The sequence below is a fragment of the Myotis nattereri genome, assembly GCF_964212035.1.
Source record: "Myotis nattereri genome assembly, chromosome: 6".
Taxonomy (NCBI): Eukaryota; Metazoa; Chordata; class Mammalia; order Chiroptera; family Vespertilionidae; genus Myotis; species Myotis nattereri.
Window position 1 is genome coordinate 90616014 of NC_138081.1, and position 15259 is coordinate 90631272.

Consider the following 15259-nt stretch of genomic DNA (forward strand, 5'->3'; position numbering starts at 1 on the left):
ATTTTGGGGACCCACATATGGGAGGATGACATGTAGTAGTAAGATTTATTGGAATAGAAATAAAAGACTTTCCCCAGGTTCCGATGCCCCATCTCCGTCTGTCCCACTGTGGAAGAAGTCCAGCCTTGTCTTCATCAAGCCCAGAATTAGGGCCAGAGTCCAGAAATTCTGTGCCATTGCTTTGGAGCCTGCCTGGCTGCCATGGAGGCTGAGCTTGGGGCCTGCGCAGCTGCTGGCCCACATGGCTGCTATGGAGAGAGAATGCCCAAGTGAACGGCGAACTAATGTGTGTTGGGACTCAGGGGTGGGAAGCCCTTGCCATTGTTGAGCTTCAGTTATATTATCTCAGGCTTTCCAACTTACCAATCTCTTTCCCAGTCCTTCATGGTTTGTACTGGGTCCATCCCCTAACTAATCCCGTTTCTGGATCTTCCAGGGTTTTGTGACCTTTATCCAATCCTACCCTTTTCCACGGCTAGGCACCTCCCTTTTATGGTCACCATCTTGGCTCCTGCTACACATGCACCCAGCAAAGGAATGATCCCCTTATTACATTATCCCTCCCTCAGATCCTTCCTGCCCATTTGGGGGATTTGGTGCTGAGGGCAGAGGATGCAGCAGTCCCGTGGGGAGCCTATGAATGCTGCAGCTTCCTAGTGAAGCAGGCTTAGCGTTCATTTCAGTTCCCTAGTGTATATGCTTCATGTCTGATTCCCTTTGCTACCTTCCTTTATTAACACTTTTAAATCATTTTTTTTTATTTTTTAATTACAGTTGACACACAATGTTACATTAATTTCAGGTATACACTCCAATGATTAGACATAACATTTATTAAGTGATAGTCCCCCAAAATCTCATGCCCATCTCATATCATACTGCCGGGGTCCAACCCCAGCGGGTCCAGGGGTCCCCAAAGGTGTGGACGGAGTTGGCGAAGACTATCCACCCTCTTCCTACGGTGGAGTCCTATCCATCCTGAGAGTGGGGCTTACCTAGGGGTCCCTGTTCGGGCGCCAGATGCCGGGGTCCAACCCCAGCGGGTCCAGGGATTCCCAAAGGTGTAGACAGAGTCGGCGAAGAAGGAATGACACGGAGACAGCGTTCAGTTGATCAGCAGCCTAGCCAGGATCTCTAGCCAGGATCTCCAGCCAAGTTCTGGTCTGGATCTCCAGCGAAGTTCTGGTTAGGATCTCCAGCCAGGTTCTGTGTCCATGGTCTCTTGCTAGGTTCTCCAGCCAGGTTCTCCAGGTTCTCCAGCCAGGTTCTGTAGCCATGTTCCCTCGCTGGGTTCTCCAGCCAGGTTCTGTCCAGGTTCTCCAGCCAGGTTCAGTCACCAGGTTCTAGTCAGGTTCTCTTGCCAATTTCTGTAGTCAGGTTCAGTCCAGGATCTTTTCCCATGTTCTCTCCAGCGAAGTTCTTCTGTCTGTAGGTTCTGTGTAGGTTCTGTCTTCTTAGTTCTGTGTTCTAAGCTCTGTCTTCTAAGTTCTGTGTTGTTACATCTGTATTTATACCAGTTGATTCCAATCCTATCAATCTCTATTCCAAAGGTTAGGGCGTTTCTTATCTCCATTCCAGGGAGTAAAGATTATGTAGCTTAAGCATGATTGTTCATAGTTAAAGTGATTAATTACCCGCCTGGCACTTAGTTGAGGGGTTTTATTCCCTCCCTAACTTCAGGGGAAAATCCCTACCTGGGGAAACAACCTTTCTCAGAGACCTTGGTTAAAACACATAGTGCCAAGAAGGTGAGCAAACATATTAAGAACAGTATGCCATATATGCCAGGTCCCTTGAAACAGCAAGCATGGACTGGCTCCCGGCAAATTCCCCCTTTTTTATATTTTTAAAAGCGGGCATTAAAAAGAAAAACCCGAAATGCTCTCTTGTATCCATTTTAAGAGTAGGATTGGCGCCTTCCGCTATTACCTGAGTCCTGATCTATCACCCCAGGGAGAGCTTGCCAATCCTGCACTTTCCCGGGGTGGAAAGGATGCAGTGGGGTTAAGGATAAGGCTCCTTGGGCCTACCTCCTCCCATGCCTTTACATTTACCTTTCCTTCCTCAGAAAAGCATGGACATACTTCTTGTATAAAACGTTCTGTCTGACTGGGAGTAACCTTAATTCCTCTGCTAGCAAGCATATGTGTTAAAAGATCAATACAGAGTCTTTTTTCTTTAGGCTCAGTATGGCACATCTTCTTAATCTAAAGATCAATACAGAGTCTTCTTTCTTTGGACTCAGTATGGCACATCTTCTCAATCTAAGAATCAATACAGAGTCTTCTTTCTTTGGACTCAGTATGGCACATCTTCTCAATCTAGGTTCTGTACTATCCACCTTCTTACCCTACTTATCCTCTATAGGGGGGTCTGAAGTACCCTGGTCTGGATCTCCAGAGAGGTTCTGCTTAGGATCTCCAGCCAGGTTCTGTGTCCATGGTCTCTTGCTAGGTTCTCCAGCCAGGTTCTCCAGGTTCTCCAGCCAGGTTCTGTAGCCATGTTCCCTCGCTAGGTTCTCCAGCCAGGTTCTGTCCAGGTTCTCCAGCCAGGTTCAGTCACCAGGTTCTAGTCAGGTTCTCTTGCCAATTTCTGTAGTCAGGTTCAGTCCAGGATCTTTTCCCATGTTCTCTCCAGCGAAGTTCTTCTGTCTGTAGGTTCTGTGTAGGTTCTGTCTTCTTAGTTCTGTGTTCTAAGCTCTGTCTTCTAAGTTCTGAGTTCTCCGTTCTGTGTTGTTACAGCTGTATTTTTACCAGTTGATTCCAATCCTATCAATCTCTATTCCAAAGGTTAGGGCGTTTCTTATCTCCATTCCAGGGAGTAAAGATTATGTAGCTTAAGCATGATTGTTCATAGTTAAAGTGATTAATTACCCGCCTGGCACTTAGTTGAGGGGTTTTATTCCCTCCCTAACTTCAGGGGAAAATCCCTACCTGGGGAAACAACCTTTCTCAGAGACCTTGGTTAAAACACATAGTGCCAAGAAGGTGAGCAAACATATTAAGAACAGTATGCCATATATGCCAGGTCCCTTGAAACAGCAAGCATGGACCGGCTCCCGGCATCATACCTAGTTATTAGAATATTACTGACTGTATTCCCTATGCTGCACTTTACACCCCCATGACTACACTGTAACTACTAATTTGTGCTTCTAAATCCCTTTAACCAATCTCCCACCCCCCTCCCATTTGGCAACTGTCAAAATGTCCTCTGTGTCTACAAGTCTGTGTCTGTTCTGCTTGTTCATTTATTTTGGATTTAGATTCAATTGTTGACAGATATCTATTTAGTGCCATTTTATTGTTAATATTTTTTCTTCTTTTTCCTCCTCCTTCCCCCCTTCCCCTCCTCCTCCTCTTTCTCCTCCTCCTCCTCCTCCTCCTCCTCCACCTCCTCCTCCTCTTCCTCCTTCTTCTTCTTCAAGATCCTTTAACATTTCATGTAATACTGGTTTGGTGGTGATGAACTCCTTTAGATTTTTCTTGTGTGTGAAGCTCTTTATCTGACCTTCAATTCTAAATGATAATTTTGCTGGGTAGAGTAATTTTGATCATAGGTCCTTACTTTTCATCACTTTTAATATTTCTTGGCACTGCCTTCTGTTGAGAAACCAGCTGACAGTCACATGGGTGCTCCCTTATAGGTAACAAACTGCTTTCTCTTGCTGCTTTTAAGATTCTCTCTTTGTCTTTAACCTTTAGCATTTTACTTTTGTATCTTGAGGTGAGCCTCTTTGGATTCATCTTGTTTGGGACTCCCTACCCTTCCTGGACTTGCATGTCTATTTCTTTCACCAAGTAAGGGACATTTCCTGTCATTTTTTCAAATAGGTTTTCAATTTCTTATTCCTTCTCTTCTCCTTTTGGCACCCCCATGATGTGAATGTTGGTATGCTTAAAGTTGACCCAGAGGCTCCTTATACTATCTGCATTTGTAAAATTATTTTTCTTTTTGCTGTCCTGATTGCGTGTTTTTTTCTTCCTCATATTCCAAATCACTGATTTGATTCTCAGTATCCTCTACTGTTGTTTCCTTGTAAATTATTCTTTATTTCAGTTAAGTGTATCCTTCATTTCTGACTGATCCTTTTTTTTAAAAAAAATATGCTTATTGGTTTCAGAGAGGAAAGGAGAGGGAGAGAAAGATAGAAACATCAATGATGAGAGATAATCATTGGTTGGCTGCTTCCTGCACGCCCCCAATGGGGGATTGAGCCCACAACCTGGGCATGTGCCCTTGATTGCAATTGAACCTGGGACTCTTCAATCCACAGTCTGATGCTCTATCCACTGAACCAAACTGGCTAGGGCTCTGACTGATCCTTTTTTATGTTGTTGATGTTCTTACTAAGTTCCTTGAAGTTCTCACTAAGTTCCTTGTGTATCCTGATAGCCATTGTTTTGAACTCTGTATCTGGTAGTTTGCTTGCTTCCATTTCATTTAGTTCTTTTTCTGGGGATTTCTTCTGTTTTGTTTTGTTTTTTGTTTGTTTGTTTTTTTGTTTTTTTTTTTTTCATTTGTCCCTGCATTTTGGCTGCCCCCCGGTGTCTGTTTCTATGTATTAGGTAGAGTTTCTAAGTCTGTCAGACTTGGTAGAGTGGCCTTGTGTAGCAGGTGTTCTGTAGGGCCCAGTAGTTTAGCTTCCCCAGCTACCTGAGCTGCGCAGTCCCGATATGCTGCTGTGTGGGCTCTGTGTACTGTCCTATTGTAGTTGAGCCTTGATTGCTGTTGACATCACTGGGAGGGATTGAACCTCAGGCCAATTGGCTGAGAGGACCAACTGTGACTACAATGGAAGAGCTGCTGTCCAGGAGCTCTTCCCAGTCTTGCTGTGGCTTCTTCTTTAATTCCTTAGTTGTAGGACTTCCATTCAGCCAGATTTCAGACGGTTCTGAATGATGGTTGTTTTGTAGTTTAGTTATCATTTGTATGTGCTTGCACGAGGAAGCCAGTACTGCATTTACCTATGCTGCCATCTCGACCTTCCTTTATTAATATTAACTAGCTACCTACGTTAACAGCATTATGTTGTACACCTGAAACTAATATAACATATATCATTTATGTCTCAAATTTAAAAAAAATCTTCTCTTCCTCCCCCTGATCACAAATTGCCTCACTCTCATGTCATCTATTCAATGCCATGCTTTTTGGAAGAAATGTCAGGTAGCTACATAAAATGTGCGAGCTGGGGGCTGGGTGAAAAAAAGGTGACGGGATTGAGAGGTACAAATTAGTAGTTGCAAAATAGTCATGGGGATGTAAAGTACAACATAGGAAATATAGTCTATAATATAGTAATAACTATGTATGGTGCCAGGTGGGTACTGGAAATATCACAGGGATTGCTTTGTAAAGTATATAATTTCTAACCACTATGCTGTACACCTGAAACTAATACAAAATTATATTATGGCGAGGGAGGGGAGAGCACAGCTGACTTGATTTGCTGTCATCCAGCAGAGTCTCAGACCAGGAGCTGATGGTCCCTGTGACTGTGTATTTTTAAGGAAATGACTGGTGCATCAACTGGGGTGACAAAGAGAAGACACAGGGAAGTTGCTGACCCACGTGAATCTCAGTCTTCAGAATTCTCACCTGCTCTTTCTCCTCACCCACCCTGTACTCTGTGTAAGGGGTGGATAATTTTTTGGAAAAGCAGGTCCGGCATCCAGAATTCTGCTATGCATGCTTTATTGGAGCTGGCATGATTTATATAATTAACGTGGTTGGTGACACCATTCACTGAGCAGTGGTCGAAGCATTTCTTTCTAAATTTCTTTTTTTTTTCTTTTCAGAAAATGCTTCTAATCAAAGGGCTACAACATAATATCCACTTACTTTATCTTTTAAAATGACTTGAAATGCTCATAGAATGACATAAAGGCAGTTTATACACAAAGCAGTGATTTGCAATGATGCTGTGATTTCTGCTTTTCCTCCTTTCTGATGGAGCCATCTTCGCTTAAGCATTGCAACATCCTCAATGAGAGTAACAGATGAATCACTCAGAGTGTCTAGGTAAGGTTCCCAGACACCTGGCTCTGGTGATAATTACAAAACGGGTGTCCATCTGCCACTTCCTGCACAGGACGGAGCTGGCAGGAGGAGGTGGAAGCTGAGAGCTACAGGGCCCAGGAGGGATCGAGGGATGAGAGCTCAGAGTAGAGTGTGGCCACTGTGATGCCATGCCCTCTGACAGTGCCACATGGCTGAAACTCCAGAGTGAGGAAGGACCTTCTGTGTTCACGGTGGCTGCCAGGTCCCCTCGGAAACCTGCGTTGGCTTCTTTGTTTCTTAGAAGTCTCTTGTAAATCGGGTGGCTGCATGTTATATAAAGTCAGGTTTCCAAGGTTACTGGAAATGTTTGTTTTCTTTCTGTTGCTTTTTGATCTCTCAGGTAGGGCTTGACACACACACACACACACACACACACACACACACACACATCCTAGACCAGTGATGGCGAACCTATGACACGCGTGTCAGAAGTGACACGCGAACTCATTTTTTTGGTTGATTTTCTTTGTTAAATGGCATTTAAATATATAAAATAAATATCAAAAATATAAGTCTTTGTTTTACTATGGTTGCAAATATCAAAAAATTTCTATATGTGACACGGCACCAGAGTTAAGTTAGGGTTTTTCAAAATGCTGACAAAAGGTTCGCCATTACTGTCCTAGACTCTGCCCTTTCCTAAATGCTTCTCATTTTCCCTAACTTCCCTCAGGCTGGCTAGTGTTTTTTCAGGACTTAAAGGAAAATCTCTAGAACCTTCTTCCATAGTAGCTGCTGCCAGTTAATAACTGTGTGCAATTCCACACCCCCCAGTTGATACACAATGGCCCCTTTCTTGCCAATTGAATAGCTTTGTTTGTCTTTGACTTTCTCAACCTTTATCAGCTCTTGACTTCATTGAGTACCTCTTCCTTTTAGAAACACTAGAAAACCCTCTGGCCAACACTTCTCTTGTCTTCTTAATAGCACACTCTAGCAAGCATGTCAAACTTGCAGCCCCTGGGCCACATGCCTTGTTTAAATAAATGAGGCATGCGGCCCTCCGGCTCCGGAGTGAGTTTGACATGCTTGCTAATGGGTTTCCCCCATCTCTATTGTTTCAGTCTCCTTTTCTGATTCTAACTCCTCTACCAGACCTCACTTGTTGGGGGGACTCTGGCCTTGGTCTCCAGCCTTCTTCTCCTCTCTATGCGTCTCTCCAATGTTCTGCATCTAGTCCTGTGATTCAAAGCATTGTCATCTGCTGTGTCCAGTAGAATTTTCTGAGGCGATGGGAATAGTCTGTATCTGCAGTGTCCATTACAGTAGCCACTAGTCATATGTGGCTATTGAGTACTTGAAATGTGGGTAGTATGACAAAGGAACAAAATTTTAAATTTTATTTATTTTCATTAATCTGAATCTAAATAGACACATGTTAAGGGCTACTGTATTGAATAGCCTCAGTCTAGATCATTGTGTTTATAAACTATGGCTGATAACCCATTAGCTGGTTATAGTCTGTGTTTTTTCAAAATAAAATAGAATGAAAATATCAAGAGGTATTACTTATAGTAAGCGTTATATTTTATTCACAAAACTTTGGTTTTAGTCTTTTACTGGTATTTCTGTCTACTAGGCTGCTATAACAATGTGTGGGTCACACACAGTATTTTAGTTTTTCAGTTTGTTTTTTAGTTGAGAGCCACTGATCTAGTGCTGGTAGTGCCCGTATTTATGCATTCAACCAAGAACTGAAACCTAAAGTTATATTTATCTATTCTCTTGATGCCTTAGCCCAGATGTCTAGTAGACATCTCATATCTATAAATCTTTCCCCCCTTCAGCTATCCCCTGTCTCAGCAAATGCCACTGCCTTTCCTCTAGTAACTTCTGACGAAGTTCTTAATTCCCACTCTCCTTTCCCCACTGCACTCTACCCCCATTCAGCCCACCAGCAAGGTCTTTTGGCTCTGCCTCTGAAATGGATCCCAAATCTATCCACTGATTTCCATTTCAGTTTCCATCAACTTAACTCCAAGACATTGGCATACCTTGCTTGGACCATTGTAATAGCTCCACACTGATCTCTCTTTCCCTCTTGTCGTCATAAAACCCATTCTTCATAAAACACAGCAGCCAAAGGGATCTTTTATTTTTTTATTTTTTATTAGTTAAGGTATTAAAAATGTGTCCTCATCTACCCCATTAACCCCCAACCTCCCCCCCTCCCCCGCACACTCATGCTCCCATCCCCCTGTTGTCCATGTTCATTGGTTTGGCTTATATACATGTATACAAGTCCTTCTGTTGATCTCTTCCCCTTACCCACTCCCTCCCCTACTTTCCTTCTGGGGATTGATAGCCTGATCGCTGTGTCTCAGTCTTTGAATCTGTCCCAAAGGGATCTTTTAAAAGCCCGAACCAGATGATGCTCTTGTCTTGAAAGTGGCTGGTGACTTTGCATTGCACCGAGAATGATCTCTCATCATCTAACTGTGGCCAACAAGGCCCTAGCATCTCTACCAGGGCTCCCACCATGCTGACCGTGGCTTTCCTTTGCCAGGAATGCCCACTTTCTCACTTGTTTCTTTGCAAGGCCTCTGCATGTGTGCAGTGACCTAGACCCCCATGCTGGCTTCATTTTGTTAATTCAGAGCTTTTTTGGAAGTAAATGAGATATGTCATTACTTATATAGAATACTAGAGGCCCGGTGCATGAAAATTCATGCATTGGATGGGGGCGGTCCCTCAGCTTGGCCTGGTCCCTCAGCCTGGCCTGCTCCCTCTCACAGTCTGGGAGGCGACCCAGCGATTAGGGGAAGGTGACACCCCCATCACACCTCTGCTGCTGCCACTGCTGACAGCACAAGCCTCGGCCAGCCCTGGTTCCCTGAGCCTCTGGCGGCCCTGGGCAGCTGGAGGGCTGAGGGTACTGGGGGACTCTGGAGGCAGGTGCATGGCAGCCCCAGTGGGGCTGATAGGACTGGGTGCCGCCATCTTGTGGCTGTGGGTGCCACCATCTTTGAGGGCATGGCAGTCAATTAGCATACTCCCTCCTTATTGGTTGTGGGCGCTGCCATCTTTGAGGGCATGGCAGTCATTTAGCATATTCCCTCCTTATTGGCTGTGGGCACTACCATCTTTGTGATGGCATGAGAGTCAATTAGCATATTCCCTCTTTATTAGATCGGATTCTTGAGTAATAGAAACCAAGAGCTATCAGTCAGTATTTTTGATTAGAGATCTTTGAATTTTCTTTGTGAATCGTGTGTAATCAATATAATCTTTGTTGCAAGTGGTGTTGTCAAGTTTCTATCTGGAGAATAAATACTGATCTTGCTATTTTTTATTTATTTTTTTTTATTTTTTTTTTTAATATATTTTATTGATTTTTTACAAAGAGGAAGGGAGAGAGATAGAGAGTTAGAAACATCGATGAGAGAGAAACATCGATCAGCTGCCTCCTGCACATCTCCTACTGGGGATATGCCCGCAACCCAGGTACATGCCTTTGACCGGAATCGAACCTGGGACCTTTCAGTCCGCAGGCCGATGCTCTATCCACTGAGCCAAACCGGTTTCAGCGCTATTTTTTAACTTAGTGAGCTGAGCATCTCATTATGCAAATTTAATGAACAGTTTAAACATGCACAATAGGTTATATTTAGTTATAGACATAAATTATGTTAATATAAAATTTTAAATGAGGCTTTTATTAATGTTAATATATCATAAATACAAGATGAGTTATTTATTTTAACTTTTTAATCACTCATATTTTTACACATTATAACCAATGTTTTAAGGAAATTTGAATTTGATTTAAATTACCAAATTACTTGTGTCTTGAAGAAGAAATGTCTGTAGTTTAGGTTACATCATTCCTTATATGATTTTAGTCTTTATTTTATAATGATCTTTATGAAAAATATTATTAAAATAGTGAAGGAAAGTTACCAGAATTATTAACAAGATAAATGATAGGGTTTGTAATTCTGACTTTTGCTTTAAAAAAAGAGAGAGAAAGAAAATCTTCACTTAAATGTTGGAATTTTTCACAGCAGTCAGCTGAGTAATAGATTAAAAACAGCACAAAATTGAAATTGTATGTGCAGCCTCTGCATTGTTTAAATCACATAGTAAAAGGGCAATAGGAAATGCATTTAACTTTTCAAAATGGAAACTGACTATGTGGGAAAATTCAGCATTATTTTATCCTAGAGAATTCTTTAAATTAGATGAAATAGTGTTCAGAAACTGGAAACAGGACCTCATTTTGTTCACATGGATTTCATCCTGTTCAAATTTAGAAATGGTGGTGATAAAACTGCTTTTGTCCTTCGACCCACTTTGTGGTGGCTTTCCAAAGGGAATAATCCAAATTGCAGGCAAAGACTGATGCACAAAGATGTTGACTGTGGCATTGTTGATAATTTTGAAAAGCCAGGAGCCAACCAAATATCTATTGGGGGGGGGGGAGAGAATTAAGCAGATTGTAAAAATTAATTTTAATGGTTATACAATCTTCTATTTTTAGAAAGACAATTTAATGTTGTGGGGAAAAGCTCTGACATACTGCTAAATGGAAAGAAGGATATATTTATACAGTATGATCTTAATTAGGTAAAAAATACTTTCCATAGAAGAAAATATGTGAATAGTGGTTCATTCTGAGGAGTAATTGTTGCTGGTTTGTATTTTCAATTTTTTCTAGGACAAGCTCATACTGCTTTTATAATAGCAAAAGGATTATTAAAAAAGGAAATAGGTGTCTAATAGGATATGAAGTATTCAAGCTTATTGTGTTTTAGAGCCAGAGAATAGTTGCAGGCATCATTAGCGTGGGAGCTGGTGACTAAGGGCTGTGATTGGGGTAGGAGACTGTCTGAGAGCTTAAACAGTGCAGAGGCATAATGCAGGGGAAGGTTCTTCCTGTTTTTGCTCAGTTCTGCATTGCTGGCTGTCACTTGCTGATCAGAGAAAGTCTGACTGCTGTCCGCCTTGTCTTTGACAAACACAGATAGGAAGGCAAAGTCATTATCTAATAAATGTGATCTATTTAGTAGCCAAATCTTTTTGTGTGAACACAGACTTTGAGTTTTATTTCAATGCAAGCGAGGCAACCTATATGTGCACATTCTTTTTCTCATCCAAGTTCTTTAACTGCTGAAATTGCCCTTAAAGAGATCACAAACATTGTAAAATGTGTTTAATTACTAATTCATTAAATTTTCCTGTCATTTGGTACCAAATATTTTAAAACATGAGGCAACAGTGAAAGATTCCTGATGCTGTAAATTGGAAACCATTCTAGATGGTTCTTCAGTGTTTGGGTTCTCAGCCATGAATCATGAAATCACTTCAGTGGGTCTCCCAGCATTACGTTGTAAGTGAAATTAGCATACATGGAAAATATAGGGTCCATTGGGTATAGTAAGTATGAGTACTTTACATTTTTATTGTAGGGGTGTGTTTATATATGCTGGATTGTAAATGGAAAATGTGTGTGTTCTTAAAATGATGATTTTCAGTAAAAAAAAAAAAAAAAAAAAAAAGTCAAAAGTCTTCTTGTGACATAGACCAGTGCTTTTCAGTAAGATCCCAAGACCAGCAGCATAGGTGTCACCTGGGAGCCTGTTACAGATGCAGATTCTCAGGCCCCACCCAGACCTACTGAATCAGACACTCCGGGGGTGGGCCCAGCACCCTGTGGTTTAACCAGGCCCCCTGGCCATTCTGGTACACGCTCAAATTCAGAACCACTGGTCTCACCCTGCCTTCCTGGGTGTGGTCCAGAGTCTAACACTGGCATCACCTGGCAGCTCGCTGGAAATGCAAAATCCCAAGCCCCGACCTGGACCTACAAAATCAGAATCCACAGGCTTCAGGGGTGATTTTTATGCTCGGATTAAAGGTTTATCAAAGGTTTGGAAGCACTGATCTAAGCCACATAGGCCTTCAGGAGCCAAGTAGACAATGTCAGTGAATGAAGGCAGCCTGGACTTCTCCGTAAAGAGCACAGCCCGTCCCTGACTTATGATGGTTCAACTTATGATTTTTCTACTTCATGATGGTGCAAAAGGGATAGTTTAGTAGAAAATATACTTGGAATTTTGCTATTCTCCCGACTAGCGATACGCCGTATGATATTCTCTCATGATGCTGGACAGCGGCAGTGAGATGACTTTGCCCAACTGTAGCTACTGTTAGTGTTCTGAGCATGTGTAAGGGATGCTAGGCTAAGCTATGATCTTCCATAGGTTAGGTGTATTCAATGCATTTTTAACTTACAGTATTTTTCCCTAAAATATATTTTTATAATTTCAGAGAGGAAGGGAGAGGGAGAGAGAGAGAGATAGAAACGTCAATGATGAGAGAGTATCATTGATTGGCTGCCTCCAGCATGCCCCCGACTGGGGATCAAGCCCGCAACCCAGGCATGTGCCCTGACCAGAATTGAACTGTGACCTCTTGGTTTATAGGTTGACACTCAACCACCGAGCCACACCAGCCAGGCTCAACTTACGGTATTTTCAACCTGAATCCCTTGTATGTCGAGGAGCATCTGTGTAGCAATTAGAAGGCATTGTTTAAAAATGTCCTGCCTTGCCGAAACCGGTTTGGCTCAGTGGCTAGAGCATCGGACTGCAGACTGAAAGGTCCCAGGTTCAATTCCGGTCAAGGGCATGTACTTGGGTTGCGGGCACATCCCCAGCAGGAGATGTGCAGGAGGCAGCTGATCGATGTTTCTCTCTCATCGATGTTTCTAACTCTCTATCTCTCTCCCTTTCTCTCTGTAAAAAATCAATAAAATATATTTTTAAAAAAATGTCCTGCCTTATATCAGTTGGGGTTAATACATCCAAACAAACTCATCAACTGAGGTTAACTTCAATTGACATCAGTTACTTCAAGCAGATTTTTCAACCCACATTTTAATAGAGTGAGCCCCTCACATTAACTTCTTCTGATCTCTTTTAGGAATTTATCAAGGAGCTGCTTTCTCGGATAAGAGGCATGAGGAAGCTGAGCCCCCCGCAGAAGAAGACTGTGTAATTCTGCACAGGGTGGCACTGCCTGGACACCAAGACTGGGTCCCAGGAACTGGACTTTACTCAGACTATTTCACTTTTTTCGGGGAGGGGGCATCTGTTAGACATTTATTCAAGAGCGTTCTGTTTTTTTGTTTTTTAAAGGTTTCATTGGTGTACTATTTTAATAGCAAAGATACCACTCTGGTTTCAGCCTAACCAGGGATTGTCAAACCAGACAGACATCCAAGGATGGGTGGGCTAGGCAGTATTTTCTTCGAGAAATCCGATGTTGATGACCTAACTATACAGGGATGATGGTTTGTTTGTTTTTTAACAACTAGTTGGGTAATCCTTCTTTCTTAAGTTCTGCATTTGACTCAGACGTCGAATTTCTCATACTTGTATATATCTACACACAACAGAGTTCCAGCGTAGATGTGAGCTTTATTTCACATTGATGAAATGAACGTGTGGTTGTCCTTTAACTGGAGGTCACAGCACGTGTGTTGGCCAGAGGCCACTAGGTATTCTTCATGTGAGTGCTGCTGACCTCCAACATCCGCTTTATGCACCAAAGTGAAAGAATCCAGTGTATCCGTTATTTGAATGAGCTACACTACAAAAGTGTTGAGTTGGTCAAGGGCTTAATTTATGGACTTTCTATTATTTCATTCATTGGGATGCTTTGCCAGGTCGTGTACTTATTGCCTCATTTGTGGTACTTTAAAGTTTTACGAATCCTTCGTTGGAAGAACTACTGGGATGTCTAGAGAGGAGCCCTCGCTATCTGAGCAGTGTTTTCTGTGGAAAATGGGAGCACTGGGTAGTGATGAAGTCTCTGCTTTAAACCAAGTACTGTGTAATATTCTCTCCATGAAAGCAGGTCAAAAGGAAGCCAGCAGATTATGCATCTCCCTTCTTAGAACTAGGTTCTGGTCACTTCTGTGCCTGGGCAGCAGCAGACCAGAGGGGGTACGCTCAGTGGTGAGCAGAGGGAGAGGTGGGGAAGCCTCTCCTGCCCTCAAGAAAGTTGGTAGAGGAGCATTGGCTGGTCGGGAAGCTCGGTGGAGAGTGCATTTCTGGTTTCTCTAGTGGCATATGGTGAGGACTCTGGCTCTAGGCACCCTGATTCCCTTGCCTGGAGCTAGGCCTGGGGCACCTGCCCTGCCCCTCTTAGTTACACACCGGCTCCTTGGGGGAGGCTCAAAATTCAGATGGACTCGGGTGGAGTGAAAGGTCAGAGTAGGAACTCTTGCTTCCCTCCAGGAGGTCCCGCTGCCTCCCCACAGAGGCCCCACCTACAGCGGAGCACAGGGGTCAGGCATTTTCTATCAAGGGTGCTTTGAACATATTTTATTTTTTAAAAGAACTATGTTTGTGAATTTTATGTATACTGGCAAGCTTTTGAAAATGTATTTAATTTTGTAATGTTTACCAATGATTTCTTTACAAGCTATTTACTCAAATAAATGGAGCTGCTTACAACTCTGCTCACTGTTTGCCTCATAAAATATGGCCACGTGCTGACTTGACTCTGTCAGGCGCTCTGCAGAGGAGGGGCCAGGCTGCTGTGTCCAGCTGTTCCTTCTCAGGCATTGGGTCCCAGGCCTCTCCTGATGAGGGCAGCGGAGCTGGAGGACCTTCCGGGGTTGAGAAGGAAACAGAGGGTGAGTTCTGTGCACTTGGTTCCGCCTGCCTTCTGTTCCAACCCTCTCCTCGGCCATGCCCCTTCATCTTATTAAAGCTCCCCTTTACCCATCTGATATAAATCCTCAAGAAGATTTCAAATTAATCAGGTATTCCTATTACCATGAGAATGTCGTGCACCCTGTAAATACAGAAAAATGCAGGATTTGTACGATTTTCCTTAGGCTTGACCAGCCCAAGTTATGGTCTTCAGATGAAGCAAGAATGAGTTTTTCCTCCTAAGGCCTCTGATCCGGCCACAGAACACACTCCCGCCTTCCCTCCCTTCCTTCACTCAGGGCGTGACAACACCTGATGTCCCCTGAGCACTCAAGCCACAAGTGTGGGCCTCGTCTGACTCCTATCTCTGTCCCCAACATACTCCCAGTCACTGTGCTCTTCTCAGATCTGTCCCTTGTGAACCCTTCCTTGCCTTGGTGGCTGGAACCGTTGGAGTTGGCTTCTCCATGTCCAGTCTTGCCTCTCTGATGTGCTCTCCACCCAGTAGCCAGAACAATCTTTCTGAAAGACAG

At 43.1% G+C, this 15259-nt stretch overlaps 1 protein-coding gene across 1 annotated transcript in view; it reads left to right on the plus strand.

Annotated features, from left to right (window-relative positions):
- The window catches only part of PPP1R14C (protein phosphatase 1 regulatory inhibitor subunit 14C), a gene marked incomplete at its 5' end in the record, with an annotated part of 59386 nt that extends 44861 nt beyond the window's left edge, over positions 1–14525 (plus strand). The window contains one exon of the mRNA XM_081093669.1: positions 12988–14525. Within this exon, the coding sequence (XP_080949795.1) occupies positions 12988–13062 (75 nt within the window). The 3' untranslated portion in view covers positions 13063–14525. The remainder of the gene's footprint in view (positions 1–12987) is intronic.
- Positions 14526–15259: the final 734 nt, after the last annotated feature.